Source organism: Corvus moneduloides, chromosome 21 (genome assembly GCF_009650955.1).
Source record: "Corvus moneduloides isolate bCorMon1 chromosome 21, bCorMon1.pri, whole genome shotgun sequence".
Taxonomy (NCBI): Eukaryota; Metazoa; Chordata; class Aves; order Passeriformes; family Corvidae; genus Corvus; species Corvus moneduloides.
The window spans coordinates 3,798,732-3,821,662 of record NC_045496.1 but is presented as its reverse complement, the minus strand read 5'-3'; the positions used below and the strand labels follow the sequence as shown (position 1 = coordinate 3,821,662).

The following is a 22,931-nucleotide window of genomic DNA, read 5'->3' as shown; positions in this document are numbered from 1 at the left end:
TGCACCATGTCCCATGGCTGTGGAGCCCCAGGGCTGTGTAGGACACGGCTGGTGACTGCCCTTTGCCCCTGCAGACCTGATTTATCCCTCTCACAGGGCACAGGCACATCAGAACTGGAGGGTGATGGAGGACAAGAGTTCTCCCTTGGTCTCACCACAGGGCTCCTGCCCCTACAACTGCTCCTGAATTTCCAGGGGAAACTTTGGTTTCTTTGGCAATTCCAGGAAGGAGGCTGCTCCCAATGAGCTCGTGGTGCCTCAGGATGGAGCAACAGCACTCTCTGAAGTGGGGTGGTGTCACTGTGGCCTGAGGACTTCAAAGTGGGCACGAGGAAAACCTCAGCCCCACCATCTGCATTGACCTGGCTCGGTTCAACACTCGAACATGCATGGGGGAATGACAGTGGGAGGGTGAGGAGGGAAGAGCAGCGTGTGGAAAAAAACCCAAAGCCATCTCTCAAAATCCCATGGTGATAAGGCCTTTTCTGGAGTGCCCCATGCAGCTGGCAGCAGAAACCAGGCTCTTATATTTGGGTCTGGCTGGTTTTTCACTTTCTGCAGCCAAAAGGATCTGGATAAAGTTTGCCTGGAAGATTAGCTGGCACAGAGCCTGACTAGACATCTCTGGAAGCCTCCCCTCCAGCAGGAGTAGGTCCTAATTCCCTTCTCTGCCAGCCCTGCTCCAGGCAAGTGGGGGAGAATGTCCCCCTGGACGGGACAGTTCCACCAGCCCTCTCCCCTCTGGCACATCAGATCCCTGCTCCCACTGCAGTGGGGATGCTGGGGAGTGTGCAGATGAGATCCCAGGGGATCTTTGTCACCTAGGATGACAGGGAGGTCATGCTGAACAGCCTGAGGGATGGGACTGGGAGCACGGAGCATGGGCACCCACAACCCTTCCCTAGGGACACATCCTTCATGTGTCTGTCCTGGTGCTGGAACTGGGCTGGGAAATGGGGTGCATGGGAGTCCCACAAGCAGGGCTGGCCTCCCCCAGTGCCAGCTCCAGGGCAGATGTGCCCCAGCCGCTGCACACTGCTTTGGCACCAGCTGTGCTGTCCGGCCACATCTGAGCTGCCAGCTCCAGGGCACAGCTGGCAGGGGATGGAGGCCGGGGAAGAGATGCTGTGCAATGCCATCCCCACAGGGTCTGTGGGCACCCCATGCTGACCCAGACACAAAGCAAAGTTTGGATTTTGTGCCCGGGGAGGCCTGGCAGAGGCGGGGGAGGCTGCGCTGGTAGCAGATGCTGATGCCTCCAGAGCGGAAAGCCCAGTCCCTCCCTTCTCATTCCTTTTTTCCTATTTTCTGTCTTTTTTTTCTTCCCCCCCCCGGCTGATCTTAAAAAAGCCCAGGCAGTTTGGGCTTCGTGAAACCCAAATGCCTTTTGCAGCATCAAGCCCGGATCCCATAAGTAATATCCCAGCACTGGAGAGTAAGACAGTATATGAAGTAGACGGGGAGCTATAAAGACACTTTAAAAGGGGCAATAAAAGTTTTGGGTTTCATATCGTCTTACCAAAGAAGAGAATAACAGAGAAGCAGGAAATTTCAGTAGCAGACATGACAAAGGTCACAGCACTCAGACTGCACCTTAGACGAAAACACCTACTCTTATGAAAACAGCCAGAATTTTTGGCAGGGGCTCAAGAGCTCTTACAGGCAAAGCTCTCGGCAGCGCTAAAAGGTTACGAGAGACTGTTTTGTCTACGTTGCTGTAGATGTTTATAATATTTCCCTGCATTGGTGTTGCAGGGGATATCCTGCCTGGGGTAGTGGATCCAGCCCTGCACCTTCCTCTGGTGTCGGGGTGCCGGGTGCTGCCATCAGCTCGGGGCTGATGCCAGCGCAGGGACTCTGTGGGTGTGCCCAGGTGTGTGTCAGTCTCAAGGCTGGGTGCTGGTCCTGCACTGGGGTGCCAAGGGATGGATGGTTGGCACAGCTGGAGCAGTGTCCTGGGGCATCAGCAGGGAGAAGGAGGGGACAAAGCAAACCTTGCTTGAGATTTTGCTGTGTGCAAGACAATTTCAGGAGTTTTTTTGCAGCTGGATACGTGGCAGGTGGGAACAGGAGGTTTTATCTACTCAGCTGCTCCTCAGGTAATGTGCCCTCCTTGTTTGCATGGGGTTTGCCAACCTTTGGTCCCTCTTGCTCAGTCCCAGTTGGGTGCCGTGGTCACCCAGTGCCCTCCTCCCAGCACTGGACCCTCACCAGGCTCTCACCATACCCACGCTGCCCGTGTCCCCAGGGCTTGCTGCAGGGCTGTGCCGATCACTGCAGCCCAGGAGGGACCAAACAGTCCCAAAATGAGCTGGTGGGGCAATGGAGCCTCTGATCAGTGGCTGCAGCAAGCGATGGAGGCTGCTGGCATTGCTGGTCAGGCTCCTGGGAAGGGTCAGCGTTGAGAATTTACATTTGGGGTGACAAACACCCAGGAAGAGCCAGCGTGGCCATGGGAGGCCCATGGGGGTGGCCCCTTGGGAAGCAGCTGTGGACTCTCAGAGGCATCTCTTGCAGGCAGTGCTGAGCTGCCTCTTGCACTCTGAATCAGAGCACTCGGGCCTGTTTTTTGGGGCCACCCTGAGCAGCCCTCACACGGCAAAGCACTCCAGTAGCGTGCAAGCAACGAGGACAGCCTTGCACGCAAACCCTGAGAGCATCTTGTAAACATCCCGGGGCCTGGATGCTGGGAAGGAAGGGAGCTGTGTTGGTTTAGGTGCTGGGGAACCCTTTGAAAGCTCTTTGCTTGCTCTGCCTCTGTGTGCAGCTGCGTCAGCTGTGCCACCGCTTGCCAGTGACTCTTGGATGCTTGGGGGTTCATAATTCATTTATATTTTTGTTGGAAGCTCAGTCAGTTTTGGTTGTTGCCCCGTCGCAGGAAGTTGCTCTGATGAATGACTGGGGTGGATTTCTCTTCCAGAGGAACCCAGGCTTAATGTGGGCTTTCTGTGGACATCTCTGTATATCAATACTGCTCTAATTGTCCATGACATATAGTCTTGGCCTTTTTCCCAGACAGTCTAAATAAATCATACACTTCTGCTATAGTAAATAGTCTGTTAGAGGAGATGTTATAGGCTTACAGCCCTCCCCCCTCCCTCCAGGAGCTTCTTTTCTCTGCCTCTCATTTTCCATGTACTTTCCATACCAATGAGGCACCTGCTGCCTGCGCCTGCAGGTCTGCAAGGACAAAGTGCCCAGTGTTGCAGCTCCCTCCAGGTTTGAGGGGCTGTGGTGGCCGTGCCCAGAGCCCTGCTTTGGACTTGGCATCTGCCCTCGACTGAGCCAAGTGGAGCTGGAAAGTTTCCTGCCCCGCTTAAGAAATGCTGGCATCGCACACTGGCAAAGTCTTTGTTAGTATTATTTACATCAAGAGAATGCATAAATAAAATAGTTAATATCTCACAAAAAATACAGGTTCTGTTAATTGGGTGTTGCAAACGAAGCTTTGTGTGCTCAGGCTGGGCAAACCTGCTCAGAGGGGACAACTTGGGTCCTGCCAGGTCAGTGCAAGGGACAGCCCAGGAGGTGACATGGCCTGGGAGTGCAGGGGTCTCCTGGGGCAGGGGACAGGTCACAGTCCAGCTGAGTGCTCCTCCTGGGAGAATACGGATGTGTACCAAACTGGAAGTGCAAACCCTGCCGGGGCTGACGGTGGAAAGGTGAATCACAGGATGGGTAGGAAGGGACCTTAAAGCCCATCTCGTTTCAACTCCCTCACCATGGGCAGGGACACCTTCCACTAGACCCCGGTTAGTCAGAAAACTTCCCGGGGGAGAAAATCCCAGAGTGCACACCGAGCCGGTGGGAAAAGATGCTGATGTGCACAGGAAAACCCAGCAGGCAGGCATTTTCCTTTTGGCTGCAGGAAAATCACCCCAGGAGCAGGAACACGCGTGCCCGGCGTGCCCGGGGGCTCAGACGCAGCAGCAGAGCGTGGAGCAGTCGAGCCTGGCGGGGGTTCCGGCACTCCCAGCCTTCTTGTTCTCCTTGGGCAGCAGCAGCACGAGGGCCATGGCCAAGGCACAGTGGTAGAAGCTGTGCACGTAGGTGTAATCCCACTCCTGCAGGCAGGGAGAGCGCAGTGAGAAGCGGGAGCAGCGAGGCCGGGGGCTCGCGTGAGGTGCGCAACATTAAACTTCTACAAGTAGCCAAAAGGAAGGGAATAAAAAAGATTCCTGAACCTTCTGCCTCCCTTTGCTGTCAGAGAAGAAAGGATTTCCAATGAAAAAAAAAAAACCACCTAAAGCAAAGTGGATTTAACACGTTCTAATTTGCACATTTCCCAATTCTTGAATGAAGTGTTTCATTACCCTGCAAAGGACGCGGCGGCGAGGCCGGGGCGCGCGGGGAGGCGGCTTCTGCTAAGTGACATTTTTATGTTCTGCTAGAATTTGCAATTACTAAATGCTTTGAAAAATAATCCTTGGGGATGCCTGTGAGGTTGTATCTCGCAGCTCCCAAAGCACAGAGCAGCTGTAACGGCGGGGCTGAGCGCAGGCACGGCCGGCAGCTCTGTCGGGGGGTTATCGCCTGCCCGGCGGGACACACGGACCCTTCGGAGCAGGACGGGGGGACTGGCCAGCGGCAGGAGCAGAAGGATATAAACACAGGAATAAGTGCCCCTGGGAGCCACTGAGAGTCTTTTCTTTGGCGTGAGCCAGCTCTGGATCTGGCTGTGCCTGGGTCGGATCCAGTCCCTGCCGCGTCGCTGCGATGTGTCCTTAAGTCACCTGTGCCCAGTTTCCAAAAAACCCTGCTCGCACTTGACAAAGCCATTCTGAGGACCACGTGTGCCTGAGGAAAGCACATCCCATGTCCTTGTGAATCACTGAAGGGGGAAAAAGAAACTAAGCATCACTCTGCTGTGACACCTGCCCCGAACGGAGCAGGGGCTGGCATGGGGACAAGCATGGAGGGACCATTGTGCTGCTGCCAGACCCCAGCATGCCAACCCTGGAGCCCCATGCCTGAGCTGGGGTTTGTCCAAGGCTGGATGCAGCCCAGTGATGTGGAGGGGGAAGTCTCCTCTCCTGGTGATGTCCCTTACACCTTGTAAAGCCGGGGAGGGTGAGTGTGCACACAGGTACCTCGAAGAAGAACCTCAGCATCAGTGCCAATGCCCCAAAACAGAAGCCAGGACCGATCTGTTGGGTGTAGACGCTCCTGTCAGGGTAGAGCCCTTTCTTCTCCTTCATCTTCTGCAGCTGGGAGGAAGGAGAAGCACACCAAGTGTATTCACCTGGATTTAGCTGGCTGCTCCAGACTCATTCCTCATAATCATACTGGTTTTTTAATATTCAGCCCCAAAGCTAGCTCAGGGAGTGTGTGTCCTCACAAACCCAGTCTCTGGGAGAGCAGATCTCGGCATAGCATCTGCAGACTGGAGGCTGCAGGGTGCTCCCGTGCCTTGGTCTCCTCCTTGCCCATCCCCTCCCCGTGGTAGCCACTTGCTTTTAGCTGCAGGCTTAGTGAGAGTTTATAATTGGGATTTGCACCACTGTATTTCCACGATGCTTGGCACCATCTTTCTGCAATTTTTATCCCATCACTCCTTGCCCACTCCTGCCAGTGGCTTCCCCACCCCCCTCCCAGCTGGGTCCACAGCACGTGCTGTGAGTGGGGCACAGATTGCTGCACTCTGCCCGACTGTCCCAGCTGGATTCAGGCAGACTGCAGACAGATTCCTCCCCACTTTATCACCGTGTTTTATCCACATCTTCCCCAGATCTGGGGCAGTTCACCAGATCCCTCTGCCTCTGAGTAGCTGTAAAAACTCCATAAATACGTTCCTCCTGATTAGAGCTTCAGGGACAGGAGGTGTAGTAGATTGCTCAGACCAATCAAATCTGGCATTTATCACCAAGGCTGCTGTCTGCCTGCCTTCTGCTCAGGTTAAAGGAGAAATGCTGTTCAATCACCGTGAGATCAAGAGCTGGATCTTGAGGAGGAAATCACTGGCACAGGTTGGACTCCTCCATGCAGGGCTCAGCCCTTTCCCCACCAGGAGCATCCCACAGAGGCCCATCCCAGTGCCCTGCCCCACGTACCCATTTGACAGTGATCACCAGCACGGCCGTCCCGATGGGGCCCGAGTAGACGCCGTAGCCCCAGCGGTCGTGGTAGATCCTCACGGCGATGGTGAGGACGCCGAACATGACGAATGTCGATCTCTTGGGCTCGTCAAACTCTGCCAGGGCTGAGGGACCGAGCACAGGGAGCATCAGCTCATACCCTCCTTTTCCAGCTGCCCCCCTAAAGCCTTCCTGGGGTCTGCCCTGGGAACCCTCAGCGTTCCATCCGTGTCTGGTTTCCCTTCTCATGTCACGTTGCTGGGGAAACTGAGGCACATGGGGCAAAGTGAACCCTCCTGAGCCATCTGAGTGGTGGGTCCAGGAGCTGATTTTAGGGGTTTATTTCAGTGTTGCACAGGGAAGCTTAAAGGAGATTCCCTACCTAGACAAGCTGTGGCTGCCCCTGGATCCCTGGAAGAGTTCCAGGCCAGGTTGGACTGGGCTTGGAGCAACCTGGGGTAGCAGAAGGTGTCCCTGCCCATGGCAGGGGGTGGAACAACATGATCTTTAAAGTCCCTTCCAACTTTAAACCACTCTATGATTCTATGATTTCCCTTTTCCCTGACCCAGAATTTAGAGGTGACTGCAAAGACCCTCATGCCCAACGAGCCCCCAATCATTCCCTGGGTTCATCCTGCATCTCCAGCCTTCCCAAACTTGCCAGGTCACTCTGGCACAGGCTCCATCAACCCAGTGCAGTAGGACTCCCCCGCTGGTGCAATGGGGTCCCGGCCGCGCCGGCACCTGCCCGGGGTTTGCAAGCTGGAAGTTGCCAGTGTGAGTAAATTATTAGAGGCTTTTGTTTAGCACAGAATGGGGTAATAACTGATAAAAGTTATGGATCCCAGTGGGCTCCATGCTTTTCCAGCTTGCACAGCTGTGTTATGGCTGTCCTGGATTTGCATTCCGGGAAGTTTGCCCGAGGGTCTGCGTCCGCACATGTGCGCTCGGGCTTTACAAGCCACAGCGAGAGGCTTCCCTGGGCTTCAGTCACCACACCTTCCATGTCCTTGGATCGTGCTTTTATAGGGAGTTTGGCTAAGGGATAATGTCCGCATTTTAATCTCTGTTGTTTCCCAGCGGGTCAATATTTTAAACCTCGTAGTCCAGGATTTGTATTTTTTCGCGAGGTTTTTGAACGCAGTAATGAAGCAATCAAGTTGAATTTTGCTGCAAGGAGCCAAAGTGTCTGGATCAGCTCTGCCCTACCCTGACACCGCTGTTATCCACTGAAAATGCCCTTTGGAAATGATCTGCCTCGTTGCCTTTTCTAGCTGAGCAGAGAGAGCACTGAGGTGCCGTGAGCAGAGGGGGGTCCCCTTGGGACTCGCATTTTGAGGGGACAGAGCCATTTCTAAGGGCAATATTTTCCCCACACATTTCTCCCTGCATGGAAAATTTATCCTACTGCATGCCCTGGAAGGGGGATGCTGCTGCATCCTCACAGGATGAGCCTGCCCAGCTGAGAGGTGTTACCCTGGCTTGTGCTGGGCTCTGAGGCTGCAGGAACCCCCATCCCAGCTGGAGGTCCTGCACCATCCTTGGAGCCCTGAGGGGCAGAGGGGAATTTTGTGGGCATTTTGGGGCTGTCCATCAGAGTGCTGATCCCAGCTCATCATGGGGAGAAATGGGGACTCTGTCTGGAGTGGGCACTGGTTAGAAATGGTCCAAATTTTCGAGCAAAACTTTGCTGTTGGAACATCTCTCTCCCCTGAACCTGCTCTCTTCTCCCTCCAGCAATACTCACATCCTTCCAAAAGTCATGGTGACAAAAAGGGAAAATTATAGGTTTGAACTTTTTGTCTTTCTTGTGTTTTTTTCCATTTTTGTTACATTCTGTTTTGGTGGCAAATAAGGAACAAAATGAGGAAAAAGAGAGTGAAGTGAATGTGGGAAAAGGAAAACTGAATAACAGGGCAAGGGGTGGGATTTATAGTAAAAAGGAAGTGAAATAAATTTCTGCTTTTTCTGAACAGATCTATTATTCCCATCAGCCCAGCCCAGGCTTTTGATAAACCAGGAAGTTATATTTGTTTTGACTAAACACTTTGATTCCCATGCTACCAAGGGAAGTGGCAGATTCTGCATTTCTTAACGTGCCTAAGTGAGGCAAGACAAGCTGATGGGCCCAGTATGGGGAAGATGAGGAGAAATGGAAAATTCCCTGGTATACGAGGTTTCAAACTCAGTCATCTCATAGCCTTGTCCTGCCTTGAACTGCAGCACAAGGCTGCCAGAGTGCTCTTGTCGTTTGAAGGAGATAATTCTGCTGTTGTAGGGACATGTGGGAGAGCTGGTGCAGGCAGAGGAACACCCAACCACCACCAACACCAGGTGCCACAGCTCCTTATCTCCAGGATCAAAACGTCCCCAGCCACCACTCAGGACAGTTCCATGTCTGGACCCCACCAATTATAATGGCTTTCCAAGGTGTTAATGATACAAAACTGGATTAATCCATAGCACAGACTGTCTTCCACAAAGGACAATTTCAGTGGCAGCTCGGGTGGAGCTCAGAGCAAGCAGCATTTCTGGGGACTGTGCCCACTGACTGTCCCACCAGCCATGCTGACAAATCCAGCCCTTTCTGCCAGCTCTGGAGCTTTCAGGAGCCACAACAGAGCAGTTCTTACCCATCAGGGACACCCAGATGGACAGGGCTGTTCCGTAGATGCTGAAGTACTCCAGGATGTCGTAGCGCATGAAGCATAGCACTGATAACCCGGGGCCGTCACAAACATGGTAAAACTATTTAAAAAGAAAAAAGTATTAGAAAACCAGTTTTTTACCCACATACCAGTAAGGTAAAGGCTCTTATCAACTGGTTTGAAATAGTGTAGCTGCTGAGAGAACAGCCAGCCAGGCCAGAACAGTGTCAGCCACACCAGGATCACTGATATGCAGTAATGAATATATTTGAGTGATAATGTCATCGTTCCCAGTTGCAAATTGCCCAAGAATCAGCATTCTTCTCTCTTAGTACAAACTAAGACAGACTTTAATTTGCCTCTTGGCCAGAATTTGCAATCTGATGACCAAGCTGCTTTGAGCCGGGCGCTGAGGGACGGCCTCTCCAGCCGAAGGAGGACTCTGGGGTTGTGGTTTTAATTGCGAAAGATTCTTGTAAAACAATTCAAAATGAGTGTCCTGATGAAATGTGTATGGATGCCAGGTCACTGTCCAGGCTAAACAGGGTTTATATGGCCAGACTCTGCATACTGGGGAATTCACTCATTAGTGCATTCCCTTAAAAACCACGGTTCCTGCCCATTAGCTCATTGATTAGGTTATTTGCAAAAAAAACCCCATTGTCATGCAACATAAATGCAGACCACGCCAAGAGATATTTTCCAGTGCACTCAGAGGAATGCTCCCAGTGTTTGCCTGGCTCTCTCCTTTTCCTGCCAGCCCTCAGCCCTGCAGGTTTTGCAGTGGCAGCACCAGCGAGCTCTGCTGTTCCTGAAGAAGTCCCTTCTCCGCTTGGCAGGGCGCCCTTGGAACGCTGCTCGCTGTCCTGGCCCGGTGGGGATGCTGATATTATTTATAATGGGAATTGCTGCGAGCCCTCTGGCTCGCTGCAGCTTCTAGAAAAGATTGCACCACCGCCATAATTCTTTTCCCTTCTTGCGATTGGGCTCGGGGAGTCTGGAGCCGGGGGGAAGAAAGGGTGGAAGACAAAGAGTGCGTTCCTGGCCGGCGTCGCGGCACTTGTCTGCCGTGGCCACGCGCTTTCACTGCTCTGCTCAGCTCTGCTGCGGGAGGAGGAGTGGGATGCTACAAGAAAGGCAACAGCAGCAGCTGCTGCCCTTCCTACCCCCTCCCCACCACGCTGGCAGCTGCCTCTCCTCCTTTCCCTTCCTTCCCTTCCCCACTTTGCTTCTTCAATCTCTTCGGAGAGGACCTGTTCCACCTCCTGTCGAAACACGTGCCAATTTTCCTATTGACTTCTCGGGGAGGCGGAGCAGACACAGACCCAGGGCAAAATGAAATTGTAGATGTCTGGCTTCCCTGGGGAGCTGGGCTGGGCGACTCAGGGATGTTTTTATATTAACTGGTCCTGTGGTTTTAATAGAACTGGCAGAATTTCTCCCCCTGCATCATGCTTTAATCAGCTCAAATGGTCAGGGATGTTCTCTGGATCCTTAATAGGAGAGCAACCTGGTTCTGAGCCCTGTGGAAGAGCTTTTCACACACAAAAGTTCCTCTATCTACTCCCTACCTCAGTTTCTCTGTACAAGGAATGTGCCAACCCTCATGAGATGCCTTGAGATGGATGGGGATTAGTGGGAAATGCAGTATCAGCTGGGTTGCTGAGCTGTTTCCCTCATATTCTTTAGCAGATCATTGCCATGTAGTCAAACAGGAGATTTTTTCCAGTGGGAATGCTGCTCTGGGTGCCCAGCTGATGTCTGTATGGAGTGACTTAGCAGGCATACAAAGCCCAGGGCAGCACGTGGCTGGGAGCAGGAATAGGAATAGTTTGTATACGTACAGACATTTTTCCACTTGTTATTTCCACACAAAGGAAGGCCAGGGAATCACAGCCGGGTAGAACACACATTTCAACCCACAAAGGGTTAATAATTATTTTTCTTAATAGCTCAGCAGCATGTTTTAGTCTCTCCTTTCCCAGTGCAGAAACTCCCCTGACTCCAGCATTGCTCCCATCCCCAGCTGGCAATTGCAAAATCAATAATTCGACTACTATGCGCTTTTGGCTAAAATGACAGAGGCAGAGCAAGAGATTCTGGAGGCAATTTAAAGCCCAAATTCAGCATGGCCACTTAGCAGCTGTAAAACAAAGAGCAAAGCCAGCTCCAAAGCATTGCAAATCAGTCAAGGCTCTTTGCACCCAGACCTTCTCCCTAACCTCATGGTCATAGAACACCACTAAATCTCTGTAAGACCACACTGTAGGACATCCTAAACTGGAGAATCAGCTGCTTGGCACCACACACAGTGGGAAATAACTGAAAAGGGATATTTCAGGGGTTGTACTGGCTGCTCTTGGGTGAATCAGCTTCCCAGTGGTACGGTGGGCATTTGGGGGGATAAAACATGCAGGGAGAGGGGAAATTGGGACCTGCTTACCGCCACGAAGAACATGGTGAAGAAGTAAACCATGGCTTCCATGTGGAAACGCCGCTTGGCCGCGATGCTGATGGTGGGGAGGAAGACCAAGGAGCTGAGGGTGGGCAGAAGGAGCTTGGCCACCAGCGAGCCCATGGGTGCCTCGTGGGCCGGCGGCTCCCGGGAGCAGGGTGTCTGTGAGCTGGGCAGGAATGGTGCAGAAAGCAGCCGTGGGGAGTGTGCTTTAACATTTAAATGCCCTGCGTGGCAGGAGGGCTGCGGGCAGGGAACAGCTGCCACCGCCACAGCCGCCGCCTTCGCTCCCGTCTCATCCCGAATTCTTGACGCAGCCGGCGGCTCCGGGCAGCAGATGCTTTGTGCCCCCAAAACGGTCCTGGGTGTTTCTAAAGGAGTAAAAGGGAAAGTTGTCCTTGCACACCTTGTGCTGGGTGTTGGAGTTGGATTCACGGTGGGTGAAGACTGTGGGTTTGCTCGCTCCTCATGGGGACATCCCACCCCTGCATCCTGCTGCCCCGGTGCCGAGCCTGGGTCCGGGCTGCTGAAGCAGTCCAGCAGGGAAAATCCATCCTCTTTCTTGATGAAGTGGAGGGGCAGGCACTGATCTGTCCTCTCTGGTGGCCGGGGATAGGACCTGGGGCTGTCCTGTGCGGGGTCAGGAGCTGGACTCGATGATCCCTGAGGATCCTTTGCATTATTTTATTACTCTCTGCTCTGCACTTCCACGAAGGAAGAACTGGCATGGGGCAGGCACCAGGGTTTTTCGAAACAGTGGGATGTATCCTACTACCTTTATGTACTTGAGAGATACACACCAAGCTCCAAACCTGCCTTTTATTTCCCCACGGGGGCACACGAGGAGTGGGTGCAGACATCGAGGAGCTGGTGTGGTACAGCACCCAGCGCCTGCTGCCGGTGCCTACGTGCCCTCGGTGGAGTTCAGTGCAGTTAGATTTCCCAGCCGTGCCCTCAGCCTTTGCAGCCTGGCCACCTCCAGGAGTTCTGTCTGAAATTCAGGAGCCGAGCGTCTCCGGGCTGGAGGAATTTGAGCGGATTGTCGTGCGGCGCAGAAAAGCTGGAGGAAAGGAAACCAAAAGCCAAGCGGCGTTTGGGCTGCTAATCCACTCAGTGGTTCTCTCTTTTATTATGACTTTTTATTATATCGCTGCTGCTCCCCCCCTGCGTTAATATCTTTTCCTTGGAGCCTCGCAGGGATTCTCGGCATCCTTTCGGCACAGCTGTTCCCGGGACACAGGGAGCAGGAATGCTACGCTTGAGCAAGCGCCTTTGTGGCTGCGGCTTTGGGGAGGAGGGTGGGAGCTGTGATAGGAGCCACCATTTCTGGGGCTGATAGGATGGGCTCGCCTGTCCCCCGGGAGGGGGTCTGGAGGAAAGACAGGCACGCACGGATAAAAAAAAAAATCCTCTTTAAACCACTCCAGTACGTTGGAAAAGGCTCTGGAGGGGGAGTCAGGGTGTGTGTCTGTGCAGGGAATGGCACAGGGCATTAAAGCACTGACTCTGTGCCGAGAGCCTTCCCCGGGGCACGGCTCAGATGAGCTGGGTAGGGCTCCCGTTTTTAGCTGATATTGCAGGAACCGTCCACATTCCCTGGCTGGCTGCAGGCAGCATCCCTCCGCGGGATGCTGCCCACACCACATCTCCAGCCGCCCTCCTGCCTGGGCAGGCTATAAACTTACCACAAAACTCTGCAAAACTGAATCTTGACCAATAAATATTGAAAAACTCTGGTGTCCCTATTTCCAGTGAAAATGAATCCCTCCAAGCCAGCACATAAATACCCTGATGCTCCCCAGGTGTCCAGCCCTGAACTGAAAGCAGAGCTCCAGCACACCCCAAAGTACCCTGCTCCTTCTCTGGGCCATATCCTCAGATGAATCCATTATTCTGTGCTATTCCTGCATGATCTGCTTGGACCAAGCAAAGTGCTGTGGGGCACAGCAGGGCTTGTCCTCAGGGGGGTTTTGGGCAGATTTGGGGTTAAGAGGTTGCACAAACCCCTCTGGATTCCTGGCTGTGAAAACAGCATCTGCCCTGCTTTTGTGGCCGTGAGATGGGCGTGTCAGAGAGGTGAAAGCACAGCTCAAAACCTGCTGCTGAGGACAAACCTCCACGTCTGGGTGCCAAGCAGCCCCCACACCACTCGTGAGGACACAGCAGTTGTGCAAAAAGGACGTACAAGGGTGGTGGCTGTGCACAAGGCAAACGGCATCAGGGGAAAAACACCATTGGGCAGTTGTTAAATACATCCCCCTCACCCCCAGTCTTTGCCCAAAATCCAGCTGGCACCCACTGGAAAGGAAACCCCGTTGGCTGCTGGATGCAGCAAGTGCCAGCCATGGCAGGCGCTCCCCAGGCAGGGAAGTGTTGGAGCTCTCAGGAGCAAGAAAACATTCCACAGGTTGCTGGGGTTTTATTCTTTCTTATTTTTTTTTTCTCTCTCCCAGCTGCACACCCTGGGCTGGCGGTTGGGTTGCAGCCAGCGCTGTAGGCATGGGGGGGAAAAGCTCCCAGCGGGTTGCACACGTGTGCCAGCTCTTATTGAAAAGGAGCCCCCAAAATAAACGGGGAGGAGAGGGGCAGGCAGGTGGTGAGCTCCTGGCAGGAGCTGCTGCTGCTTAAAAGGTCTTTGTTCAGGCTGCGAACGCTGCGGTGCAGACGTGGGTTGGGCAAACCTTCCCGGGAAGGAGCCCAAAAAACAAAGGGCCAGCACTTTGCTCCTTCTTTCCTAAACAGGTAGGAAATGGAGAAAGAGCAAATTTTAGCTCCTGCGTTTAAGTGCTGCTGGAAAGGGGATTTTAAATCTGCATTCCACAGGGCTAATTTTGTGTGGACCGGCGTGCACGCAGGAACGGTGATATATATGGCTGAAAAGTGGCTCCCAGATGCCAAACCCAGGTTCTGGTATGCTGTCCTGGATCCTTCCAGGGTAACATTAACCATGGCTTTCTGCAAGCACTTCTACCCTTTCAACTCAGACGTTGCAGTGAAGGAAAGAGACACAGAGAGTTTTGTTTTATTTTTAATATGAGGGTGATGGTTTGAAAGCGGTGTATGTTGGAACAGGGGATGAGGGGGCTGTGCCAGCTGAGAGTATTGAGAGTATTTTCTCCTTGGGATAAGTATGGGATGATCTTTCCTCTGCCTGTGGTGTAGACTGGGTCGGAATTGAAATCTGCTCTGTTGCGTGTCACCAGTCACTGCCAGGCTGGGAATACTGGTGACAATGACCCAAAAACAAAGAGTGAAGCTGCAGTTCTACCCGTGGTTGCAGTTTGAAGGGCTGTGATGCTGCACTGTTTCTTACCCCTGCCATCACTTCAGAGTTGATTTTTTCATCCCCACAACCCTTCAGCTTGTGCCCTCAGATGGTGAGAAGCTGGGTGGTGGCCTGGTCTCAGCAGGTTGATGTGGCAGAGCCCTGAGGAGCCCCGAGTGATCTGACCAGCATGGCACCATCCAGTTTGTGAAGATTTCCTGTCTTTTTTTGATCAAGAGTCCTCCTGGTGTGGAAGCACCTGGTGCAGGAGTGGAGCAGCCCACGGGCACGAGTCCTTCCCTGCCCAGCTGCAGAAGGGATGGCAGCAGCACCTGGATAAAAACACCTCTCCCCACCCACTGCTGCCTCTGGTCAGGGCTGAGATCCTGATGTGGGGAACACTTCCTGGCCAGCTGGAACCCAGACACGGGCCCTGGCACCAGGGAAAGGAGCCCCATAAAGGCAGAGCCACCGGCTGTGCCGGAGCCCTCGCTCGGCCGCTGCTGCAGCCCCAGCTCTGATCACCCAGGCCCAGCCCTGCCAAAGCACCTGCATCCTTCTCATTTTATTAGTGGAATAAATTGCCACTTAAAATATCCATTCTCCCTAAGGCCTGGCCCCATCTGAGGCAGCTTTAGCCGAATACTTAGCCTTAAAAAAAAATCCCCCTTCCTGTCTCCCTGTTGAATAAACCTATTATGCCTGTTCCTCACAGGTATCCCTGCTGCTGTTTTCCTTAGGGTTTTTTCACTCTTCCCTTTCCTCTCAGCCCTGTCACAGCCTGTGACAAGCATGTCACCACTAATGATAAAGACTTCTGATTTCTTGCCACCAGTTTTCCATCGCTCCTATCTTTGGGGTGTCCCAGTGTGGCCCCCCACTGCCAAATTCATGGAGGCAGTGCAGGGGTTTATTGCTCATTTCATGGTGTTTAATGGGGTTTTTTTTTACAGTCATAACTCCTGGAGCCCAGTAACGACGTTGAGGGTCTCAGCTCTCACCCCGTTGGTCCAAAAAATGTCATTTTCTGCAGAGAAACGCTTGAAGTTGTGATGCTTCAAGGCTCAGAATCCAAAAAGGGAATGAAACCAGTCTTCGGGTTTTTGGGGAGTCTGACTCATGGATTTTGAATGCCTGTGGTTGGCAGGGCTGCATAGCTGATGGCCCTCAGCACAATACAGCTCAACCTCCATGTCAGACTCATTCCATTCAAAGAAAAGCCTTTGTACTTCTTTTTCTTCAATCTCTGCATAGCCTGACTGGCCTGGAAGCTCCTCCAGGTTCTTGCAGGAATGTGTAACCTTTGGGGAACAGGTAAAATTAAAGTCTGAGCAGAAAAAAGAGGCTCTTAAAAGCCCTTGAAACTCTACAGCGTGACCGTACCTGGGGTCCCTGCGGTCGCTTGTGGCTCTCAAACTGCCCAGAGGTCTTTTTCACAGGAATCTGATGGCGAGAGCAGCTCGGTGGCTTTGGCTGGTTCAGTTTGACTCAACATTTTGCAAATCTCCTCGGATGAAACCCTCACGCTAACACGACATAAATCAGGCCCGTCCCCAGTGAGTGGGGACACGCAGGGATGAGCTGCCTTGCCCAACACTGCGCCGCAGGTCACTCTGCAAGGGGCCAGCTCTGAGGAACACTGCTGCTGCCTCTAAAGAACCTTTCTTTAGAAGCTGACCTAAATCTTTTGGTCTCCTCTTGCTTGTTTTAGTTACCCAGTGGTGGGCCACAGCTGCAGCTCTTGGCTGCCAGGGGGTTTTGGGGGCTTTGATCCCCTTGGAAAAGTTTTGGTTGAACAGGGACCTCACACACTCCATGGATGGCTTAAATCTGCCCATGCCACCGCAGTCTGGCCTGGAAATAACTGGTGTAGCGGTGCAGAGGTGTCAAACAAATGCATCACTTTGGCAGTCGGGCTTAAAAAGGAAGAAAACCAATCAGTTGTCTCATCTCTGAGGGAAGATGGAGCTGCTGGGGCGTCCTGGGCCAACAGACTCCTGACCACGCTCACGCTCCTGGACCTAGGCAGGCATTTTGGGGGGCCTGGCTACAGCAGAGCCATCCCATCTGCTGTGCCAGCACAAGGGCTGAGCCAGGAAAGGGCCTATTTGGCTGGGAAGTGGTGCTGGAACTCCATATCCATGACTCTGGCTCACCAAGAGCAGGTCCTGTGGTACGGAGTTCATGGAGAGCTTATTCCAGGGGCTCAGGGGTGCTGGGTGGCAGCTCCAGCGAGTCCAAGGGCTCATGCTTGGGTCAGGATGAGAAAGTGTCCTGCCATGGGGAGCACAGGGAGGAGGTCAGCATGTCCTGCCTGGATCAGAGCTTGCTGTCACTCTCTGCTCTGGGCTAAGGAGGGAGATCCCTCTGCCACGGTGAAACTGCCCCAGCAAAGGGATCCCCCAGGCCACCATCAGTCCTGATCCTGCAGAACCCCGAGTTTCTCCGCTCAGCTGAGCATCCCTGGCTCCCACCAGCAGCACCAGTGCCCAGCCCAGCGCTTTGTTGAACTTTCAGCCAAGGAAACTCCTTTCCTCCACAGGCACTTCTCTGGCCAAACCAGCAGCCAGTCGCCGGCAACGCTCCCCCGACTGGAGAAGGTTATTTTGGAGTGTCTGTCGCTGGTTTTTTTTTTGCACTCTGAATTCTGCACGGCACCGGTTTGGGATGGAAAAGCCTGGCAGCTGCCTGGGGCAGGGCTGCTCTGTGTCCCTCGGGGTGGCTGTCAGAGCAAGAGCCTACCGTGTCCTGGGGCAGTGCTGGAGGTGAATGCCCAGCACCCGGGTTGAAGTGCAATCCACCGAATCCACTGAAGTGCAGGATGCAGGGAGCAGAGCTGCATAAGGGACTCTCATCCAAATCCTAAATTTCCCTGGGAAAGTCCAACACGAGCCCTCAGTGACCGTCCCGGGTGGGAAAGCCTCTCGCTGTCCATGCAGGTGCATCTTGTCTCAATTTACTGCGAGCCCAAAAGCAGTAAATAACATCTGCAAATCATTTCGAACGCTCCTGCCAAAAACCGGGAGATAAAACCCGCTGTTGTCTGAGCCTGGCCAGCCGTGATTAATGCTGTACCTGCCGGCAGCGGCACCCACGGCCCCGGGGCTTTGGGGACAGCGCTGTCCCTGGGGATTTTGGGGGAGCAGGAGTTGAAGCTGCGGGGTTTGGCTGATGTGGAACTCGTGTTTCGGGTCTGCTCTCTGCTGAAGCTTGTTTTCGGGGCTGGTTCTGCTCTCATCGAGGCGATGGCATCGCTCCTGCTGATTTCACGGGGCCGGGCCGGGGCTGCGTAAGCTGCGCTGCCGCGGCCAGGGATAACACTGTGATTTATGGGAGCAATCAGTTGCCACTAGGAGCTGGTTAGGAATTTTCCGATGAAACGGGGATTGCGTCAGAAACCGCTGAGTCATCTCAACTGTTTCATAGAAAAAAAAAAAAAGTATATTAAAAAAAAATCCTTTGGCTTTGATGAACTTTTGGTGAAGTACAGACTGAATGTGTCTCGCCTGCTGCCGGCTCCCCCAGCCCTTGCCTCAGGATCAGCATTCCCACCCTCTGGCATTCCTCCTCCAGCCTGGGGCATCCCTGCAGCAGGACGGGGTGCGGGGTCACCCAGGGATGGGATCTCCTGGGGTGCCACCTCCTGCCCAGCCCCAGGGCTGGGGGGATGCCGGGGCTCGCAGGGACCCAGGCTGCTCTGGCGTTTTCAATGTGAAATAATTCGATGCTTTTAAAACCTCTCGTGTTCAGACTTTTCCCTCCTGGTTGTTCCAAAACGGAAAGGGTTTTCTCCTGCATGTCTCGGGCTGGGATATTTTGAAATGCAGGAGCTGGGTGAACTCAAGTGCTAAATTTTCCCAGTGTCCTGGTCACAGCCAACCGATGGAAAATTGAAAGTTGCAAATCAACCTGGCTGGGTAAATTAGAACAGGCTGGCAGACATTTAGCCAAACAGAAAAGGAGACTTCATTTCCCATGTAAATTTTTTGGGACGGATTCTCTGTCACACAGACATCCCTGCGAGGACTGGGTCCAAATTCACAACGCCGTGGTTTCTGCAGGGTGCTGGGAGCTGTGAGGGACACTGTGCCCCATGGTGGGGGGACAGTCACCTCAGGGCCCTGCAGATGGGTGCTCCTGGCCTATGGCAAACGGTGACAGGGCTGAATGTTTTCACCAAAGGCCAGGAGCAGGCAGTGGGACAACCTGCAGTGATGGCCTTGAGTGCAGTGCCCTGCTGGGAGCACTGGTTTTGCCCTGAGCAGGGCAGGTCTGGGAGGGAAGGAGGAAAGGCTGGGGCTGAAGCATCTCTGGGGGGGCGGAGGAATGGTTCAGGTGGGCAGCTCAGAGCTGCTGGGGTGTGCACAGGAATGTGTGTCACCACATTTGACATGCACAGACCTCAGAGAACAGACTCATATATATCAAATACAGGTTGCACACACTGTAGCTGTGGCCTTCTTCTCCCACAGGCTTTTCTCCCTGACACACAAACACGGGTCAGACACAACCTGTGCTCGGCTGTGCTGAGCCAGGCGGTTTGTCTCCATCCAAAATAGCTCTTGACGTGCCCCAAACCGATTTTCTGACCCCATTTTCTCCGTGGCAGAAAACTGTTTCAAGCAGCAAGACTGGCAGCGAGCTTTAGCAAACAGCACCAAAAGCACAGGACCCTGAGGATTTGGTTCATTTTTCAGCAGGAAGTGAAATTCAAAGCCTGGCAGACCATATCCAGCCATTCCCCCGGCCATCCCAGAGGCAGGATGTGGCTGCACACTGCCCATGGAGGTACCGGCAGCTTTTTGGTGGCCTGCGATGATGGGGTGGGAGGAGGGGAGCGCAGCATCCTCCAGGGGTGCCGGGGCTGGAGAAGTGCGGGATCCTCCTGGGGGTCCTGGGGAGGGGAGAGCAGCATCCTCCGGGGACTACCGGCGTAGGGAAGTGCAGCATCCTCCCGCGCCTCCCGGGGAAGGGAGCGCAGCATCCTCCGGAGGGTGCCCGGGCAGGGGGGAAAGCGGAGCATCCTCCCCGGGGGATAGGCGGAGCATCCTCCCGAGGGTCCCCGGGCCGGGGGAGCGCAGCATCCTCCCGAAGGTGCCCGGCGCTGCGTGGACCAGCGCGAACGCATGCGTGCGGTGCGGGCTCCCCCCGCCTGTGCCCCCCCGGTCTCGCCTCAGGAAACCGGCTGGCGGCCGCGGGCCGGCGCCGGGGGAGGCGAGGGGTTAACCGGGGTGGGGGCATCCCGGGCCGAGAGGTGTGAATTCCGCCCGCTCTCCCCCCTGCCTCCCCCCCGTCGCCGCTATAAGAGCGGCCGGCGCGGGCTGGGGGGAGCCACTGCGGCGGCTCCTCCTCGCTGGAAGCCCCGGCGCTTTTGGCTGCCCTTTGAAGTCGGAGAAGGAGAAGGAGGGAGGGAGCGTCTGGGGCCGCCGCTGCTCCGCTCCGCGCCGCCGCCGCTCCCGCCCGGCCCCGGAGCATCGTCCTGCCCGGCCCCGCCGCCGTCAGGTACGGCCCGTCCCGTCCTGTCCTGTCCTGTCCCGTCCTGTCTCACCCTGTCCCGTCCTGTCCGTCCCATCCCGGCCCCGCGGGGGTCTCATTCCGCCGGACCCTTCCCCGCTGCCCGCCCCGCGGCGATGGAGCCCCGCATCCCGGCTCCGCATCCCGGCTCCGCATCCCCGCCCCGCATCGCCCTCCCGCCGCCCGTGCGGGGCTGCCCCGGTACCGGCTCCGCGATGCTGCTCGGCGACATCCCTGCCCCCTCCCTCAATTTTCCTCCTACATTTAACCACGCAGCCCCGAGCGCCTGTAGGATAAACTCCGAGCGCGCTCTGGTATTGGCTTCGAGTCAGGAGTGTCTGGGAGCCTTAATGAGAACCAAGTGTAAGGCAAGGCTCAGCCACCTGTCCGCGGGATCCCCGGCCAAGCGCTCCGGGCTCCCATTAATCAATGGATCTGCCTCTTGGAAAGTCTCTTTAGCATGCTGGACCTCTCCCCCAGGGCGATTACAGAGCGGATTTGGGGACCTGGAAGCCCTCTGGTAATTTTTCTAAGCCAGGCAGCAAAGCAGGGTTGGTATTGCCGGCAATTCTGTGATTTCAAAACCGCTACAAAAACCTTTGCAGTGAGAAAAAAAAAAACAACCAAAAAAACCCCAAAAAATCGGGTAGGAAAGAAGCTCTTTATATTGCAGGTCTGCAGTCCTGCCCTTTCTCCCCAGGAGCAGCACCTCTCCCACCCCCCTGCTTCCCGAAGATACTGTCTAGCTGCTTTTCAAGAGAAATTAGCTTAGGGGAGGATATTTTTTCTTTCTTTTTCTTACGGACATGGGCTGCTTTGATTGCCTGGAAGCATGATTTCCTGAAACCTGCTCCTTTCTGGCTCTTGCAGGGAGGTTCACAATAAAACGTATTGTGGTTTTGAGCTGGGTTTTATTTAAGAAAATGCCATTCTGGGTTATTTTCTTTCATGAGGCAGATGGAGAAAGAGATGAAAGGCTGACACTTGGGATACCTAATTTCTGCTCTTTAGTGGTGGGCCGTGTCTTTTCTATAAGAAAATTCTTCTCCCCTGGGAACCGAGGGGAATTGGAGTGGAATAAATGAAAAAAGGAGAAATAACGGCTGTTAATTGCATTTTTTTGTTTTTGAAGCCTTTCATGTCATTCTTCCAAGAGCGGTCCTGTAAATGGGGATATTTAAATGCACTGCTTTTATAGATCCAGGAACACTTCTGGTTACTCACTGTGCAGCGCTTCGGTGTGAGCCAGGCTCTCTTCCAAGACAGGCTTGGAGCGGTGTCAGGTGCAGCCACTGCAAACCAGTGCAAAGTTGTGGTTTGACAGATCAAAACCGAGCTGGGAGGTGAACTTGTACCATGTTGATGCTTCTATTAATTAAATAAAACTCCAGGCTCAAGCCCCTGCAGTCACTGGTGGTCGGTGTCACTGAGCTGAGTGGGAATGCTGGAGCAGGCAGGAGCTGTGGAACCCAGGCAAAGCAGCCCCTGCTGCTGGTCATGGGGCTGGGTGGGAGTTGTGCTCAGTGCAGTGTTTGGTTGCTTTCTAGGATGAAGATATCCAAGTGGAGGTGGAGCAGCATCTCCCTCAGTGCTCAGTTGCAGCTGAAAGGCGCCCTGGCCCTTCTTCTTGTGGGCAACGTTGTCTTTGTCATAGCTCAGGTAATGGTATCACGTTTCAGGGGGTCTCTGAGCTTTAAAATGCTCTGGCATCTGGGGTGGGAACCCCCTGGGCTTGCAGAGCTGCTCAGTGCATGCACCAGGTCTCCAAAAATTGTGAGGGCTTACGATTTGCCTTAACTCTTTAGTCTGGGCTTAAGCTAAGTTGTACTGTCCATGGCTCAGAGCACTCACAGAGCATTTCAAGGACTCTGAAAGCCATGCCCTGCTCTTGGGTGAGCATCACTCACTCCCTGCAGTGCCTGGAGCTTTCATTTGCTTTGCATGCAACATCTGCAGTTCCTTTGCCCTCTGATGCATGGTCACAATATGGGGTGGGAGGTGGGGGTGTCAGGGACCCTCCTGAAGTGACAAACCTGTGCTTGCAAAGAGAGCACACGGGCTCCTCCAGCCTGCTGGCATCCCCTGGCACCCACTGACGGGCTCTCCTGCTGCAGAGGGGTTTTGCAAGGGTTTGCTGAAGCTCCCAGTGGAGCTTTCAGCTGCAGCTGTCTCTCCAGCTCCCTGAATTCTCTGTGGAGCAAAACTCAGAGAGCACCAAAAGTCTCAGAGAGTTTAGGGTTGTTTGGGAACTCAGTTTTGCCAACTGAGCGAAACAATGAGAATTTCCTTTCCTGAGGAATCCCAAATATTGCCACTTCATTCCAATTTTGTAATGAAAACACAATTGCAAGAATGCAGGGATGGAAACCTCAGGCTTGACCTCAGCTGGAGAAGGCAATGCCCGGGTCGAGTGGGGCAGGCTGGGAGGGGGGAGTGCCCTCAGTGTCCCACCACAGGCTCTGAGGTTTGGATGTGACTCCTGCTCCTCTTTCCTCCCCCGTGCTCCGAGCAGGACCTGACACAGACGTCCAACAGCCTGGAGGAGGGGTCAGATGTCACTGCTTACTGGTGGGGAGAGTGGACCAAGTGGACAGCGTGCACCAGGACCTGTGGGGGAGGTGTCAAATCCCAGGAGAGGCACTGCCTGAGGCAGAGGTACAGCACCCACGGGCTGGGGAGGGGGGTCTGCAGCTGGCTGACCCAAAGGTCATCACTCAGAGAGAAGCACTGATGGAAAGGTGTGTGGCAAAGCCTGCTTGGGCAGGAGGTGATTCCCTGAGCTTTGGGCATCCCTGCCAGGAGAAACCAGCTGAGGAATTCCTGTGCTGGCCCTGCAGTTTCTCCAGCACGGATTAGTGCAGAGAGGCAGCAGACACAGACTGAGGCCATTCTCAAGGATTTGGGGCACAGCAGTGAGGACCCCCTGGTGCAGGGCTGGTTGGTGATTCCATCTGCTTTGTGCCTGGCTCTGCCCT

The 22,931-nt window shown here is 54.2% G+C and overlaps 2 protein-coding genes and 1 long non-coding RNA gene across 11 annotated transcripts in view; 1 reads left to right on the top strand and 2 right to left on the bottom strand.

The window, feature by feature from the left end:
• Positions 1-3,337: 3,337 nt before the first annotated feature.
• MYMK (myomaker, myoblast fusion factor) lies at positions 3,338-13,395 on the bottom strand. Its single transcript, XM_032131197.1, has 6 exons — positions 13,363-13,395; positions 11,166-11,807; positions 8,708-8,822; positions 6,051-6,199; positions 5,091-5,207; positions 3,338-4,064 (listed from the first exon to the last, which is right to left on the bottom strand). The coding sequence occupies exons 1-6, from the start codon at positions 13,393-13,395 to the stop codon at positions 3,918-3,920; spliced, it is 1,203 nt and encodes a 400-aa protein (XP_031987088.1). The 3' UTR covers positions 3,338-3,917.
• A 2,102-nt stretch (positions 13,396-15,497) lies between these two features.
• LOC116454295 lies at positions 15,498-21,508 on the bottom strand. Its single transcript, XR_004244051.1, has 2 exons — positions 21,181-21,508; positions 15,498-17,857 (listed from the first exon to the last, which is right to left on the bottom strand). It is a non-coding gene; the product is annotated as an uncharacterized LOC116454295 (long non-coding RNA).
• The window catches only part of ADAMTSL2 (ADAMTS like 2), a 27,927-nt gene continuing 24,902 nt past the window's right edge, over positions 19,907-22,931 (top strand). For 7 of the 9 annotated variants that reach the window (XR_004244050.1, XM_032130733.1, XM_032130732.1 and 4 more), the window contains exons 1-3: positions 19,907-19,944; positions 21,504-21,615; positions 22,469-22,611. Coding sequence is in view for 6 of the 9 variants with exons in the window: in XM_032130733.1 (XP_031986624.1) it covers positions 21,505-21,615; positions 22,469-22,611 (254 nt within the window). In the remaining 3 variants the exon portion in view is untranslated. Of the gene's footprint in view, positions 19,945-21,503; positions 21,616-22,468; positions 22,612-22,931 lie in introns of those variants that run through there. The other 2 variants (XM_032130737.1, XM_032130736.1) reach the window with 1 other exon arrangement.

Bases quoted from the DNA above. Each gene is read 5' to 3' on its own strand.
- MYMK (XM_032131197.1), bottom strand. From the start codon at position 13,395: ATGCCGTTTGCCTTGTGCACAGCCACCACCCTT. The intron at 5,208-6,050 runs GTACGTGGGGCA...CCTTCCTCCCAG, and splicing joins TGGTGATCACTGTCAAATGG to CTGCAGAAGATGAAGGAGAA. The intron at 4,065-5,090 runs GTACCTGTGTGC...CCCTGCCTGCAG, and splicing joins TGCTGAGGTTCTTCTTCGAG to GAGTGGGATTACACCTACGT.